General features: G+C 39.0%; 1 protein-coding gene across 2 annotated transcripts; it reads left to right on the forward strand.

The window, feature by feature from the left end:
- Positions 1 to 2363: 2363 nt before the first annotated feature.
- Positions 2364 to 13112, forward strand: SLC34A2 (solute carrier family 34 member 2). Of its 2 annotated transcripts, XM_053458335.1 has the most exons (14): positions 2389 to 2419; positions 3620 to 3654; positions 6039 to 6144; positions 6225 to 6353; positions 6884 to 7012; positions 7494 to 7637; positions 8478 to 8589; positions 8780 to 8975; positions 9069 to 9155; positions 9489 to 9549; positions 10143 to 10310; positions 10786 to 10902; positions 10994 to 11118; positions 11298 to 13112. In XM_053458335.1, exons 2-14 carry the CDS (start codon positions 3643 to 3645, stop codon positions 11865 to 11867), a joined length of 1956 nt encoding a protein of 651 aa, XP_053314310.1. In that variant the 5' UTR covers positions 2389 to 2419; positions 3620 to 3642; the 3' UTR covers positions 11868 to 13112. The 2 variants fall into 2 exon arrangements, with proteins under 2 accessions (XP_053314311.1, XP_053314310.1); XM_053458336.1 differs by lacking the exon at positions 3620 to 3654 and having other exon boundaries at positions 2364 to 2419.
- Positions 13113 to 17575: the final 4463 nt, after the last annotated feature.

A 17575-nucleotide genomic window follows, 5' to 3' on the forward strand; every position in this document is an offset into this window, starting at 1 on the left:
TCACTGCCTCCCCCCCTGCCCCTTCTCACTGCCCTCCCTCTGCCCCTTCTCACTGCCTTCTCACCCTCTGCCCCTTCTCACTGCCTTCTCACCCTCTGCCCCTTCTCACTGCCTTCTCCCCCTCTGCCCCTTCTCACTGCCTTCTCCCCCTCTGCCCCTTCTCACTGCCTTCCCCTCACCCCCTCTCCCTACTTCTCATTATCCTTACTTACTTTGTTGAGTCCTGCGGTGGGAGCGGGAGGCGTCTGTCTTCTCGCTCTGCCACTCTGGATGTTAAATAAAGTTAAAACAATAAAATAAAAAAAAATTATGCTTTAATTTAAGTCCCGGGCAGGGGCGCCAGGAGGCTGCTCGTGAAGTTTTCAGCAACCGCTCGGCGCCCCTCACTCTCCGTGACTCCGTCGCGGTGCCGGCGTTTACAGCTGAGCGCCGGAATATGGCATCATATTTCGGTGCTCAGCATGAAAAGCTGGCACTTTATTTAAAAACTTTAAAAACTTTATTTAACATGAAGGATTTAAATAAAGTAAAAAAAAAACAAAACAAAAAAAAACCCATGTTTTAATTTAAGTCCTGTTGCCATGGCGCCCTGTGCGGCCTCTCAGGTCGCACACCCCTACGGCCGGCCCTGCTTGGGAACATTTGTGAAGGGAGGCACAGATATATTTTACTGCATCCTATGGAATGGAGCAGTGTAGATGGGCCAGTTGAGGAATTCAGAGATCTATCTTACCACCAGCCTATTAAGGGCAATAAGCCCCCCAGCTTAGGCCAGAATACATCTCTGGTATTAAGGTCAGTAAACATATTTTTCCATGGTAGTGAAGCCCAGGGTAGGGGAGACGTTTGAAAAGGTAACAAAGAACAATTCAAAAGGTATTCCTATTGGTGATATGTTGGGAGGGGATTGACAAAGACTTCTGATTGTGTCTACCTTGCATTTCATTGTGTTAGCTGGTCTATCTTTGATCCCGCATCTAACATTCATTGAATTGTTTTAACATCTGTATTTGTTTTTTTGGCTCCTGATGCCTAAATCAGGCATTTAATTATTAGGTAACTGACAAACCCAAAAGGGGCCTTTTGTTTGCCTTTACTGGCTTCTGGTGTGACTCTGTCCAACACTCACAACCCAAACAAACCTTAGAATGTGCTGTTAGCCCTAAGCATTAAGCACTTGTGGGCATCTCTTCCCGCTGTTACAAGGGACGTCAGACTGTCATACGACAGCTTGGAGCTTCAGGGGAGTATTAACAGAGGCAAAATCGGAATTTAAAGGGTTAAAGGAGAACTCACTTTTTTCTTCCTGCATGTGGCGTGTTCGTATTGCCGTGGGCACTCAGCATTTTGTGTTAAGTAGATTTTTCTATTGTGTGTTAAGTAGGTTCTTTTTACCCGAAGCAGAAGAGCAGGCAAAATAATATGCTTACAAACGTACATTTCCCTTTAGGTTAACGTTCGTGGAGTTTTGTGAGAATTTCTTTGCAAAATACAAAAAAAATCCCCAAAAATAATTAAAAAAAAACTTGCTATGCACAAGCTGTCTGTGGTCTTCTTACTATGCCCTCAAATACGAGTCCTTGGGGCCACAATGCTGAACTATGCTGTGACTGTCTCTTATGTGAGCAACAAAACATTTTCAGAATTCTTTAATAATATAATTAGAACATATATATATATATATATATATATATATATATATATATATAGTATATATATATATATATATAGTATAACTAAGCCCACAGATTTAGGTGTAATGGCGCTTGGTATTATCAATGCCGATAGAGAGTCCAAAACTATTGTTATAAAGAAAATCAGCCCTATAAGGCGAGTTACTAATAATCGAACATGCACACAAAAAAGACACAGGACAATTAAGGACAACAAAAATGATTAATGTCCCTACTTCTATGGTTCTAGTTTATTCCTTCTTTAATATTCTGTACTTGGTTGAAATGCTCTGCCAGTAAATTCATTTTGTAGATACTGTAATTGTCTACAACTTCTTCCATACACAGAGATTTGATGAAGCAACGTCAGCTGAGTGGAGCAACGAGTTTTTTTCCACACTGCCTCCCACTCCACGTGGAGTCTGAGGGTGTCCTCCTTCACCACTAAGCATCGAGATAAGTGAGCGGTTTCCAGACCTTAAGCACTGAAAAGCTGATAAGGAGGAGTGAGAATGAAGGCTCACGAGGGGGACGTTATCACCTTCCAGATTACAAAGTGCTGATTGGGATGACTGGGTTCAGGTAGGCAGTTCCTTTAGGTGTAGGGGAGGGATGCCACTGTGTGACCGAGGTGTGTAGTGAGAGACGTTTATTACCCTCTAGTATATAAGGGCTAGGCACAGTTGGCATTCTGCACCCAGACTCATCTCCCCAAGTCCCTTTCCGTCTCCTTCTCTTGCAAGCAGGTGAGTAATACAAATCAGCACAGATCTCAAAAAGAAAATATTGACTCTTATTTATTGTCTAACTAACCCTCCGGAATTCCCGGTTGATTTCTCCTCTTATGCATTTAACTTTTGGAGTTTACATATTGCACATCTCTCATAAATGCTTAAGTATTTAACGCAAGCATACGATTCCCTAATACATAGGTTAATGTGACTTAATAGCTGATGTTGTTGGTATTAACATGTAATTCAATGACATAATTATATATTGTTATTTGTGTTGATGACATCAAAATCATTTAGTTATGAAAATGATGTCATATTTGTTTTTTAATCCACTGTGTAATTTATGTTTTTATGTGGTTCTTGGATGCAGATTTTCTTTGTAATTAAGGTTTTGGTAGTTTATTTCAGAGGATTTAAGCTTCTTTATCATCAAACATGCCCGTGCCATTTCATTTATATGTAGTATTTACAAAGTATAACGTTCTTTTCAAGAATTCACCATTCATCTTGGAAGTCGTCTGAGTACCCGGATCAAACATTTGGCTTTTAGATATATTTACAAATCATGCATTGTGTTCTGTTTCACGTTCACCTGATCCTCAGAGTTATTATACGCACTGTGGATAGGAATTCTTTGTCCTTAGGTTCTCGGATTCCACATTCCTGCTGTTCACCAGGGCCAGGAACGGCGTGGGGACCTCCACTAAGTTTAACGTCACAGGCTTTTTGACCACACCGAGAAAGAATAACTTTAACGTCTCTTTCTTTTACTACTAAACTTCCATAAATTGTCTATTATTATTTTCTGATTTGGCAGCAAATAATCCCATGTTCTTTAATTCTTTGTCGCTATTTGAGAAAAGAGCAGCACGAGTATGGCAATCCAGGGACCACCACTCCCATCATCCGTAGCTTCTTGCTGAAGTTTGAATCTTTAAGTAGATTATGACTAACTCTTTTATTAAATTGCTCATCTTGTTGGATCTTGTTTTTGCAAATGAGTTTTCCTCTAATACTTGAACAGAATTAGCTTTGATTTTAGCAGAATTTTGAGTCGGTTTAAGTCACAACAGCCATCAACGATTGTCTATTGAAATACTGCATTGTGCACGTAGCAACATACTCCTTTTAAATGACTTTTTTTTGGCAAGTTGTTTACATAGTGTGTTTGTTTCAGTCTTTTAATTTTTATTTAATTTTACTTGCCTCCAGCACAGCTAGACATTACACCAGTCATGGATAACAAGGTACCGTATTTATTGGACTGGGAAAGGGAATCTATTAGTTTTTAGCTTGGTGCTTTATTTCCCATGATAAAGGGAACTTTTCCTGCTTATTGAAAGAATGGCTTTAATTACTAGCTTTGGTGAAAACATCGCTGTTTTAAGCACTAAAGTGTGTAGGGAGCATTCTCTTTTTCTGTGGAAAGTGGCTGCTTTAGAAAGATGCTTGGGAGCTCTCATCTACTAGAAGAACGGAGGAAAGGGGCATTGAAAAAATAAGCACAAGAACATACAAGAACATGTTTTTGTAAAATACTAACATTCTTTTAGGGAAATTAGAATTAGTCCCCATCCTAGTACTCGTGTCACAGATCTTGAGATACTCAGCTGGTCATCACATCTTGTCTTCTAAGATGCTGTGGAGAATCATGGACATTGTAGTTCATGTGCTTGCCACCCCAGCATTAAAGTGAGTAAAGTCTCATTAATGTTAGTACATATAACGCCGTGGCCTTGGAGATTTCCATTAGGAGTTAGATGCAAGAACTCCCACTTGTTATACCTTCCCTCTGGGTATAATTAATATATATGGTGAAACGCTATAGTAGAAACTTCATTCCACCATCCTAGGAATCCTTATCATAAATTACCTGGGACTGTTTCAGAAGTCTACCCCACCGGTGTTTAAAGAAACGTAACCATTAGGAGGAGGCATCTGGGATCCAGTTCTAGTCAGTTTCCATGATAAAACTAGTTTTATGGAGAAGTACATCATTGTGAGAGCTCCTAAGAGTGTAGACATCTTTGCCTGGTGGAGGAATTAGATGCTTTGCTTACCAGCTTGAAGTGCAGAATTGGAATATGTATATTGTATATGTTTGAAACGTGGTCCTATCGACACTGCAGTGGAATGGTCCAGTTAGGAACATTCTGTCAGTTGCCATATTATTAAAGTGTTACAAGAGAAACTTTTTTGTATGGTCAACCTCATATAATGGCAGGATGCCAAATGAGCATCATGGACCACGTAGTTACTCAATGCCATGAGATCCCTGCTGGCCAACCCTGCTGTATAACCTGCTTTCTAAATTTAATATATTTACTATATAAGTTATATACTGTTGGTGTTTCCCTTGGAGACTTAATTTCATTTGCGGAAACTAATCATAAATTGTTTCACACTGCAAGTTTTGTTCTTCTCAAGACGATTAGTCCAACAAAGCCCCATGTACTGGCTCACAATGCATTGTCATTGTAATGGGTTTAAGGAGAACCTGAAGTCCTTAAGGGGTTAAAGTTGGTGGGCATGATAATTTAATTCAGTCTGCCATATTTACATCACTACGTATATATTTTTTATGCATTTACAGTATTTACTAAGCACTAAGCAAACAAATAAAACAAATAAAAAGTTCTGTTCTGAAAACCCCTCATGCAAAACATTAGGGTAAAAAACATTTTGGTTTGTGACTCATTGTTTTACAATCATAGTCTTTTAATCCACTCGCTGAATGAAATGCTGGCTTTAATATCTTTAATGCCCTTCTGTGTAGTTTTCTAAATCCGGCTGTCCACGATCCATTATTACCATGATTATGTTAGCCCCGGCAGGGCTGACGTTGGGGCGAGGAGAACAGTTGCTCTGGTTGTTCTAATGTAAATAATTCTGGCTGCTACTTTAGTGTTTTTATGTAAAACATTGAGCCAGAATACTGTACCAGTACCAGCATTTACACCATGACTGGATCCTAGAAATTCAAAATCAACTAATGTAGTAAATGTATGCCTTTTACTCTTGAATGATACAAGTTACTAATTTTAACCAGGAAAGAAGAAAGAAAGTGATGTATGTACCCATCCGTTTGGTGTGAAAAAGTCAGAATAACACAATAAAAGCTCGTTTCCTTCACGGTTCTTTGTATATGGCCAGACAACTTGTTCCAAGAGTTCCTGTGAAGCATTCCAGAATAAAGGCTAGGGCTGGGTCGATAACCTCTTTGCATGTGTGTGATACCTGTTATCTAGGTTTAGGTTATTTGGCTTCCTGGTGACAATAGTATCTTCATTCTCTTTGTTGGAGTTAGTTTCTTTGTCCAGCAAATGTTCTTATCGTCAGCTCATTATAATATCAAGTGTACAAACTTTAAAAGCCTTTTGGGGGCATACAGAGGGATTGTTATTCCCTTGAGTCCTTTGCTTGGAAGAATGCCATATTTTGGAGGGTGGGGAAAAGCTTATATTCCTTATGATTAATCCATTTGTGGTGGCCAACCATGCATTGTGATGGTGAGTTATGCTTTATGGCAAGGGCTTTAAATTGGAGTTTGCCGGAAGGTCATATAATGCATATTTCAGACAATAGTTCATAACAGTTTAGTCACCTACTTTGTCTTTTTGTATGTTAATAGGCCATGGCACCCTTTCCAGAACTGGAGAACCATGTGGACAGCACCGATCTTGCAGAACTGCCAAGGCAGACGGATGTATGTCCCGACAGCAATGGCAATCCACCTGGTAGGTGTTTATATCATAGCTGTTCTTTATAGAAATGCTTACAATTGCAGATTATGTTACTTCTATTACTTGTCTTACAGGGTCATCCAGCGCTGAAACGTTACCACCATCATATTCTACTCTCTCCTTATACAAAGACAAAGCTGAAGAAGAAGCTTTCGATCCATGGGAAATGCCTGAACTCAAAAACACTGGACCCAAGTGGTCAGGTAGGGCTGTGCTTTGTATGTTTGCAGTCTTGTTTGCGTCACATGCTTTACATTATTTCTCCACCCTCAGATATTTATTATAGAATCATTTACAGAAGAGCCATGAGGTTGTCCTTAATAGACACTGCTCGGGTGACTATTAAGTCTGTGCAAATTTTGGAAATAGACACAAATGGACACAGGCTACAGCCTCTTACTTGACCATAATATTGTAGTGCATTATTCCACGAGGATTGTGGGTAATACAAATAATTTGCATGACGTGCCCAGGCTATGTCTTCGGTGTAGGATATTTTGTAATTGAAATAGCTTCTAACAGGGGATGTAAAGATAGCTTTCTGCACCTTCTTTATCATTCATGGAAACATACGACTAATTAAATAAGGTAATTACCAGAAATGCTATGTTGATATGTTTAGTCTAGAGATGTTATTGGCCATCACAATTCACCAAATATATTAAGTTGTACATTTATTCATTTAGTTCCTTCCAATTTGAAGAATCTAAACATTTTTTTGTTTGCTTTACAGAAATGAACACAAAGCAAAGAGTTTTGTCTGTGTTCCTGGCGATCGCAAAGCTCATTCTCTTGGTGGGGTTTCTGTACTTTTTTGTCTGCTCCTTGGATGTCCTGAGCTCTGCCTTTCAGCTAGTAGGAGGTGAGTAAAGGTCATATGGAAAAGTCGCAAACGTCTGATTTGTTAAAGATTTTGGAGATCTTGTCTTCATTGTATGCCTACATTTATTCACAATACACAAAGGAATGGTCTTTCAACTATACTTTGTATATGTAGTCAAGTGTCTGTTAACCCACATGCTTCTTACTTAAATGTGATCATTTTTGGGTGCTAACTTATAAGTAGGGAGTTGGCCAAAGTAACTTAAGCTAAGTTTGGAGCCACGTAAATAGGACATTTTGCTTTTTCTTAAATTGTGGCATGTCTAGCCAATAAGTGGTTGCCAGATGTTGGATATGAGTGAGGAACACCCTACAGCTTTGTGGGCCTTGTGGATTTCCCATGGACCCCAGGACCTCACCTCACAAATTGCAGACCTTTAATTAATTGCCTCTTTTTTTATAATACGGGAACAGTTTAAAAAAGAATGCTTGTCTTATCCTGCTGGTTTTGTTCTGTACAGGAAAAGCTGCTGGAGATATTTTCAAGAACCACTCTGTGTTGTCCAACCCAGTGGCTGGACTGGTTATTGGTGTATTAGTGACTGTTCTGGTCCAGAGCTCCAGCACGTCAACATCGATTGTGGTCAGCATGGTCTCTTCCAGCAGTAAGTACAGACTAGAACAATAGCTAATGGCATCAGGCTGCCAGTCCTGCCGTGGGATTCAGGCTAATTTATTATTTATCATATATCACTTTATATACATACATTATACATGTATAGATATTGAGGGAACCGTAATAGAGCTCAGTGCACAAACAGAGTTATTTTATGGATACTTGATGATGTTGACAGTTGGAGGGATTTACTAAGAATAGGTCAGTTTGAAAAGGACTGTTGAAGTGATTTGGCTTTTGGCACCTTGTCTTTGGGTCACACCCAGAGACTTCCAAGGTATAAACATTGAGCACAGGTGACAAGTCAGCCAAGTGGCTATTAATACAATGGAACAAAAGAGATCTGGTAGACAACCAGCTTAATGCACACAACCCATTTCTGGCCAAAAAAGAAATGCAAAAAACAAGTGCACATTAGAGTCCCAGAAAAGATCAATTCAAGTTGTAATTGCTTCCTAAGGTTGCCAAATGAGACGCAAAGGCTTCTGGTAGAGGACCAAAAGCTCCAAATCAGACCAGCCCAAAGGACAAGTGACTCCCTACCCTCCTTGGTAGCCCAGGGTTGTGTGTCTTCTTATGTCTTTCGACAGTCCTATAATTAAAATAGCAAATCCCTATCGTAAGCTTTTTCAATATTATTCAATATTTCTAAAAATTGAATAGAATAAACACCTTCTATCTCTGTTTACTGATACTTGTTAACATTTGTACCCATTGTATAGCACTGCAAAATATGCTGATGCTATATGAATCAAACGTGATAAAATAATACATAATCATTAAGGCTGGACTTGAATAATATTAATGTTCTCTGTATTTTTTGTAACAGTTCTCACAGTAAGAACAGCCATTCCTATCATTATGGGAGCCAACATTGGAACATCTGTCACAAACACAATTGTGGCTTTAATGCAGTCTGGTGACCGGAATGAATTTAGAAGGTATGATCGCTTAAATGCAATAGCAGGAATGTGTAATAGAACCTGAACGTTGTATTTATCTAGATAAGGATGTACAAATTCTGGTGTAAGTTGGGAGTGGAGTTTAGCTTCTGATGTATTATTCTGATGCAAAATGTATCAAAGAAAGTAAATTGTGCGCTAGTGAAATAATAAAACTATATCCCCGCAGAGCTTTTGCTGGAGCAACGGTCCACGATTTCTTCAACTGGCTTTCGGTGCTTGTTTTTCTGCCGATTGAAGTAGCATCTGGCTATTTGTATCACCTCACTAGTGCCATCGTTACTTCGTTCAACATCGAGACAGGAGAAGATGCGCCAGACATGCTGAAGGTTATCACAGAGCCACTTACTAAAGGAATCATCCAGGTAAAGATTTTATTCGTGTTGCTCTGCGTATCAAGTAATGAATCGTGAAGAATTTCAGTTGTTAATGTATAATCTGCCTGTTCTGTATTGTAGCTTGATAAACAGGTCATAGAGGATATCGCAACTGGAAATCCAGATGCACAAAACAAGAGTCTGATCAAAAAAGTCTGTGGCTACAAGGTAAGACTATGATACACGCAACATGCGGCAAGTGGGTTTGTACAGTATGGGATGAAAGGGTGCATGGATTTGGCATAAGACTGTCCAGAAGGACAGGTAACACCAAGGACAGTGCAAGGTTCCAGTTTTTAGGTAGACAATGAGCAGATGAGTTGGAACAAATGAATGTTAACATTCATTATCTATGAAAATGCAGATGAGAATACATTTTACACATCAGTTTAAATCTGCTGCTTTTTCACTAATATAACCTTCAAAGTAGGTTTCCCAAATAAGACTATTTATTATTTTAACATTTTTGTATAATAATTATATTCTCTTGGTTTTTTGCAGAATGAAAGTTGGTCAAACGATGTCAATTGCACGTCTAACAGCTGCTTGACTCCAGTTAGTTGTAAGTATTAAGAAGAATCTTTGCTCATAACATGTACATGAACTAACGGCCACTGATAAAGATTAAGGCTTCTTTTAGGTTTTAATGGCCAGCTTCGGGTTCTCGGGCACCCAATGTCTCGTTATAATAGGTCTAGTGATATAATGTACAATTCTTGATATTTAAATGTAGAGCAGAAATCCTGGAAACCAGTGGAGTGTTCTTGACGATTGCTCAGGACTTAGCTCCTTGCGCTAGAATTGCCTTTATACATAACCATCAATGTGATAAGAACTACTTTTATCACTTTACAGCAGAATTCTTGTTTTATATATGGCTTTTCAAACATCAATCGCTTCATAACTGAAGGTGTAAGTACCACTGGTTAATCACTAATCCTACGTGGCAGTTTCTCATCTGCAGTCATAGAATAATCAGTGCAAGAGCCATAAAATAGTAGTATAAATGGAACGGGGAGCAGCAATCCACTTCTGTTCTCTTTATTTTAAGGTCATATCATTTTTTTCTGTGTCAATATATTATTTGTGTAAATTATTGATTGGCTTAACATGTATATTTTTTAATTGAAGTTATATTTCTAATTTATCCCATAGGTTCACATTTATTTGCAAACACCAGCCTTCCGGATCTGGCTGTGGGTCTTATTCTCTTGGCCTTGTCTCTGTTTGTTCTCTGTCTGTGTCTGATACTGATTGTCAAGCTTCTCAATTCAATGCTGAAAGGACAGGTCGCCGTCGTCATCAAGAAGGTCCTCAACACAGGTGAGAACATCCCGCATCCTTGTAATCGTTTTATTAAGTTGTAGTGATGGCCGGCTAATCATGAATGCATCATATAATAAACATCTTATAGTGAATATGCCCCTAGTATTTGTGGGTGATGCAGTATATGGAAGTTATATATTTAAATACCAGTAGGGAAAACATTTTCTACACTGAACCTGGCATAATATGTTTTATATACTGGGAGAAGCCCCGCTGTGTGGAATTGTGAGAAGAGTTACCTTCAAAAATTAGTAAGCATATCATTAAAGTGATTAGTGGCAGTGGAAAGGTGATCTTTAACCCTTTAAACATTGGCATTGGGTTCATAGCCAACCCTCTGTGTGTTTTAAAAAAGCCAGGTCTGTTCATTATAATTACACTGAACATGTCTGACTTGTATTAATGGTGTGTTTTGCATCGTCTCCCCATGAGTTGCCTTTGTAAGTATATATTTTTTTTCTTCCTTGTATAGATTTCCCCTACCCTTTCTCCTGGTTAACGGGATACCTGGCGATGTTGGTTGGCGCTGGAATGACATTTATCGTGCAGAGCAGTTCTGTATTTACATCAGCAATCACCCCGCTCATAGGTAGATATAGCGCATTTTCATTCTCTTTGCAATTTTTAATTTGACGTCTCCTTTGCATGCTTCAACTTCTTATTCTATGAATCTTCTTTAGGAATTGGAGTTATTAGCATAGAGCGAGCCTATCCACTGACGCTTGGTTCCAACATTGGAACGACGACCACAGCCATTCTTGCTGCTTTGGCAAGTTCAGGAGCTACTTTACAAAATTCAGTGCAGGTTTGTACCTTTAGCGTGGCTTGTCAAAAGGTGTTCTACAGCAGCCAAATATCAACATAATGTATTTTTCAAGCTCAGCAGATCTTTTCCTTGAGCTTTCAAGGAAACCAGAATTTCACAATAACTTTTTTAACAAATCATTATAACAAATGTCCTTTTTTTGTATGTTTGTTTTGCAGATTGCTTTATGCCATTTTTTCTTCAATATTTCTGGTATCCTCGTTTGGTATCCCATTCCTTTCATGCGTTTGCCAATTCGACTCGCCAAAGGACTTGGTAACAAGACTGCCAAATACAGATGGTTTGCAGTCATCTACCTGATCTTGTGCTTCTTCTTGCTGCCGCTGACCGTCTTTGCCTTGTCAATCGCAGGCTGGCAGGTCCTCGTGGGCGTTGCAGTTCCCATTGTGTTTGTCATTATCGTTGTAATTGTGATCAGCATAATGCAACGGAAATGCCCAAGAATTCTTCCTGACTTTCTAAAAACATGGGACTTCCTTCCCAAGTGGATGCACTCGCTGAAGCCATGGGACAGCTGGATGAATCTTTTCACGCTATTCTGTGGGCGCTACTGCTGCTGTTGTTGTAAAAAATGTAAATGCTGTAAGTGTTGTCACAACAAGGAGGATGAAGAAAATGCCATCGCAGATAAACCCCAGGCCCTGGAATGCCATGAAAATGTTGTTGATCTTAGTGATGAAGTCTCAATTCCGGGTCAGGAGAAGACTCAGAACTTAACAGCCTTCTGAATGGACTTAGTATTACTTCACTAACTGTCTTACAAACGTTGTTCCTGCATGAGAGCTGACATTATTTATTGAACTTTCTATATCGGCATTGACTTCTGTCTACGAGAAACATAACATCTCTACAAATTTAAGCATTTAACCAAGCAATATTGAGAATATTATTGTTATGTTTCTTTTTACAGAGTTTGATCTCTAGATTCCAAGTTAAAGAGCAGATGATAGGATTGAGAAATGTTAATGCAATGTTAAAGAATGGACATTTGATAATCCACTGAAAATCCCATATTCTTCTATGAATCCTATATATCATGCCATTTCTTATACAGAAACAGATCAGTGCAGGGTTATGTCTGTTGTGAATGCCTGTTTGTGTGGACGCATTGGGTACGGAGATATCTTAAATAAGTTAAAATAAGTATTCAAATCAAGAACATCAAAATGTTCATATTCAATATCAAACAGCTAGAAATGCTGCACTTCTTGAGGGTAAATGAGAAGCAAAAGTAAGAGATGCAATGGTAGTCATGCAGCACAGTAAACAAGGTTCAATCAACTTTAGTGCATAGGTGTAACAGAATAACGTATAGATTTAAAGCTCTCCAATGTCTGCCTCTTGTCTGAGGGAATAAAGATTGATGCCTGTGGTTGGGCCAACACTGTAAGTGGTATTACACCATATAATAGGCAAACCCAGCAAAAGCGGAACAATCAGAAAAGTTCCACTGGTTTCTATGGTCAAGGGTAGGTAGGTAAAATGTCTATATTAGAGGTATGGAAATCATTGGTACCTTGGGGCATTAAATGTCCATCGCAAAATTTGTCTGTAGCCAAGTCCAACGATCTGCCTACAATTTAACTTTAACCCCATGAGTACCAAAATTGCAGCAAGCCATAACTGAGATCTCTATTTATAATTGTTTTAAAGCCTAAACAAATAAAAAAGTAAATTATCTGTAACATCAGCCCATGATGTAATACAGACCATTTAACGCAACTGTATTATGTACTATGTACATTTAATATCGATATGTATATAATAAAAGCAATTAAGTATTTGCAATTAAGTTAATGGCTATTTTTATTCACTTTGAATGTATGAAATATTTTTAACTACATGCATTTCTTAACGTAATCATTTTTTTTACCTGTTATTTCTACCTATACTAAACATTACCAAAGTATAATACAAATCTGTATCTGTCTTAATGTAGACATTGATTGTAAAATAAAACTGTATCAAAGTTCTATTTCTAGGTTTCATAAGTGTTTAGAAATAAATGTAGAGTTCTTTGGACTTTTACAATAAGAAAATGCACCAATTATAGAAGGTGATTAGAAAAAATTATGTTGGCGGAATGATGAGGTCAGGTGCATACAGCTCAAGTGGATACAAGCTTCCTACAGTGTGATTGAATAGTGGAAATAGATGCACATGGTTTGGTCTGCAGTAGACAAGTCCACTGGTTTGGTGTTTGCCCACCGCTGTTCTTCAACCACCCAAGTGTGCTGTGACATTGTTTATTCACATAATGTGCAGTCTGTGCCCTACTTTGGTTTTATCATTCCCATGGAAGCAATTCTAGGAAGTTTCTCATTTCTACGTGACGTCTGAAGGAAACCTGAACTGCTCATCTTTCCCTGCATTGGGCCGTGTAGGGCGCTACTAGGCTTACTGCTGAATATGTGGCATCCAATGTGCTTATATAAATGCCCTTGCTATCTGACACATTTCCAGCAGTATAGAGTTTTCCCTCAGGGTATAAAACTTACTCACTGCTGCCTCGCTATGTTTCCCACGTGGAGGAGGAAATTAAATTGCTTGTGTAGGAGATCTGGCAGAAAAAGCAGTCTGATCACTCGTACTTAATTACTATGAAACTTATAATTACTTACAGACCTGATTTTTAGTAATTATGGATTTATGCAGTGAAACCATTGTATGCAATTGTATATAAAGGATTTGAATTGTAAAACATACTAATATTCTGTATAGAGCAAAAGATGTGACCTCTATAGTGTGAGAAGGCAACAAATAGTATTGCAAATGGGTTATGGGATTTGGGGCTTCGAGGCTTTATGGTTTGAGATGATGTTTGGTTGAATTTTGTGGTGAAGATCAACTAGGAGAGAGAAAGATGCTTAAGGGTTTATTTAGTGATAAGTTTTACATACACAGCTGGACTTGTGGGATAGTATAGTCATACGGTGGGCTCCATTTCATTAGTTTCCAAAAGTTGGACTCTTAAAGGGACTTCAAGAACTTCAAGCAGCCAATCAGTGGTGTAAAACATCAGAACGCAGAGCTATTACTTTTTTTCCAGGTTTGACAAATGCATATTAAAGCACTCACAAAGTACTTTAATATGTGTTGTTTGTTAAATAACCTGTCTGGGATACTGTTGTATCTATTTAAAAAAAACTTAATCAATAGAACATAAAATGTACATCTGGAGTTTCTGATTTCCTGGTGCAGCTTTGCATTTTGGTTATAGACTAGAATGGAGAGTCTCTAGAGAGGATTCATCGGAGGGCACTTAAGTGCTGTCGCTTTATGGCAGAGCTAGTCTCACCTAGACATGTGCAAAAAAAGATTCAACAAATTTTTTTTGTTCTTCTTGACCCATTCACTTTCGGACAATGTTTCCGGCTGGGGGCCATTACGTTTCTGGCTGGGGGCCATTTTAATTTAGGGAATGAAATGATGCCCATATTTACTCTCACTCACTCTGAAAGACTCACACACTCTCTAACACTGTCATTTTCGTTTACTCTCTCTCATGCTCTCTGAATGTGTCCCTACCTTCTCTGCCAACCACTTCCCCTTCAGTGTCTACCAGCTCTGCTTTCATGGCTCTCATCTTCTTGCTTAGCATCTTCTTGTTCTCCCTGCGCCTGGCTTCTATCCTCTCTCTTCTTTCTTGTTTCTTCATCCGCATCTTCATGGACATAACCTCCCGGCAAAATGGTGGAGCTTCCCATAACGCCAGCAAAAGCTCTGCCATTTTGGTAGAAGTTCACACAAGATTATCTTCTTGGAGCTGTGAGACACAGAAGCGGAAGAGGTTGGCAGTCAAAGTAGGAAGTCATTTAGAGAGTATGATTAAGTCTGAGTGAAAGAGTCCGTGAATTCATAGAATTTTTGATTATTTTTTGTCTGTTTTGTGGGGGTCTGGCCTCGTTTTCCGAGATTCATATGAATTGGTAAAAACAGCAAATTTTGTTAAATTTGCAATTCATATGAATCGGACCCTTGTTTTGCATTTTCCCTTGGTAAATTTCAAAATTTTCCACCTTTCATTACACTAATATTAATATATTTGTCAGAGTTATTTTATGGATCTCCTCCAAAGAATTTTATATTTAAAGGCCAAGTTGTGCAGTCAGTAATTTTAATCACAGGCAACAGTCATTTTAGTGTCCACCCATTAACAATTGAGAAGGTGATTAATCTACTAGTTTACATTTCCTTGTTTTGATATTTATTAATAAGTGCAGAGTTGAGGCAATAGACAAATTGTTGCCACACTGCTTGGCATGATGCCAGCGATGTAAGCTTAATATCATGTTATTCAGTGTGTAGGCATGAATCACTGAGTTTAGAGAGACACCTTAGTGTAATAATTGTGAGCATCTGCTTTTTTAGCCATTTGAGGTATAAATAGACCATGATTTACACATCCTTAACTTCCTTGTTTTAGATTTGCTCTAGTTTATCCATTGCCCATTCAGTCCATCAGTGATACAGTAGATGACTCCACAGTGCCTCAGAAAATTATACCCAAACTGTATTGCTTCATTCCCAAACATTATTGCTTAATTTCTTCAACCTTTAGAAAAGAAAAAACATGTGATAATTACCAGTTTCACTCTTTACATCTCTTTTGTTGAGATACTTTCCTTTACACAACAACTTATTAGTTTTGGGAATGTTTATTCTGTTTAAAATGCTCTCTAAAATCATTGGCATACAATAAATCTATGTGTGTTCAAGAATTTTAAATGTAGTTAAAAACTGATACATGTCCAAGGCACTGCATTCCTTGGTAAGTGTATTTGCACAGAGAATCAGTTTGCTGAAGACAAGCAGACTAAGGAGGTGGATTACTGGAACCATGTCCTGTGGTCCGATGAGGACAAGCAGGGCCGGCCCAAGACAAAATGCCGCCTGGGGCGAAGTTTAAAATGCCCCCCCCCATTATCTACACTTCCTCTCCCTGCCGCCCCCATTATCTACCCTTCCTCCTCCCCCCATACTTACCTTTCAGCAGTCCTGTGGTGAGTCTCCCTGCTCGCTCTCGGTGCCGGCTTGTAATGCTGAGTGCCGGAAATTACGTCATCTTCCGGTGCTCAACATTACAAGCCGGCACCGAGACCGAGCTTTTGTGCTCGCAGAGGAGAGAGGGGCGCCGAGCGGGTACTTACAGCTTGGTAAGATAAAACCACTTGGCGCCCTCTCTCTCTCTTCTCGGCTTTAAAAAAAAATAAAAAAAGGCATGGCGTGGCAAAGTGCCGCCCCTTCAAAAGTGCCGCCTGGAGCGGTTGCCCCACTCGGCTCCATTGTCGGGCCGGCCCTGAGGACAAGATAAACTTATTTGGTTCAGATGGTGTCAAGCGTGTGTGGCGACATGTCATGGTCTGGGCCTGCATGAGTGCTGCCGGCGAGACTGGGCCGCAGTCCAGTATTCCATGATAACAACTCTCTCTCTCTCTCTCTCTCTCTCTCTCTCTATATATATATATATATAAGATAGTGGGGTGGGATGAAATGTTGGGACACATGTACTTCTTTCTGGTTCAGCGATTTCCATTACAAATTTTTAGCAACCAGCCTTATTGGGTCACATGGAAGCACGGAAACAAGATTTCACCAAAGGCTAGAAAGACAATCCGATTGTCCTTCATACAAATATTTACAGATATTTAAAATGGGAGTTGTCTAGGAGAACTGGAAGAACAAAATGTCGAAGGCATAACTCCTGGGTGTAGTCTGGTTAATCAGTGTGCAGAAAATTAATAGACATACTAGCCTAAAAATCCCCTTTAAGCATTTTCAGAAAAATACCTGAATAAATTATACAATATAGACTGTACTAATTGGACAAAACATCAATGTGAACATAGATTTTATACAGTTTATTAAAATAGAACATGCAATATTAAATGATGAAGGGTAGTGACAAATTCTAGCCTAGGCCAAGTAGGCCTAAGTTGGTCCAGAGTATCCATCTTGGGTGAAAACTGGAGGAGAGATTGCCATCTTGGGTGTTCTGCTCCTTCACTGTGTCTTTGCTCAATGGGACGATTACAAGGGAGATCTCTGACCTGACTGCTAGGGGCAGGCGGGTAGAGCTACACTGGGTCAGGCCTAGGGCAGGGCCCAATGTAAATACAGTAGATATAAAAAGTTGACACACCTCTGTTAAAATGCCAGGTTCTTGTGATATTAAAGAATGAGACAAAGATAAATCGTGTCAGAACCTTTTCCACCTTTAATGTGACCTATAATTGAACAATTAAATTGCAAAACAAGCTGAAATCTTTGAGAGGGAATTTTGTGTTTAAAAATACTCACAAAAACCTGGTTGCATAAGTGTGCACACCCTCTTATAACTGGGGCTGTGTTCAGAATGAACCAATCACATTCATACTCATGTTAAATAGAAGTCATTACACACCTGCCATAATTTAAAGTCACTCTGATTAATCAC

This window comes from Spea bombifrons, chromosome 1 (assembly GCF_027358695.1).
Source record: "Spea bombifrons isolate aSpeBom1 chromosome 1, aSpeBom1.2.pri, whole genome shotgun sequence".
NCBI classification, from domain to species: domain Eukaryota; kingdom Metazoa; phylum Chordata; class Amphibia; order Anura; family Pelobatidae; genus Spea; species Spea bombifrons.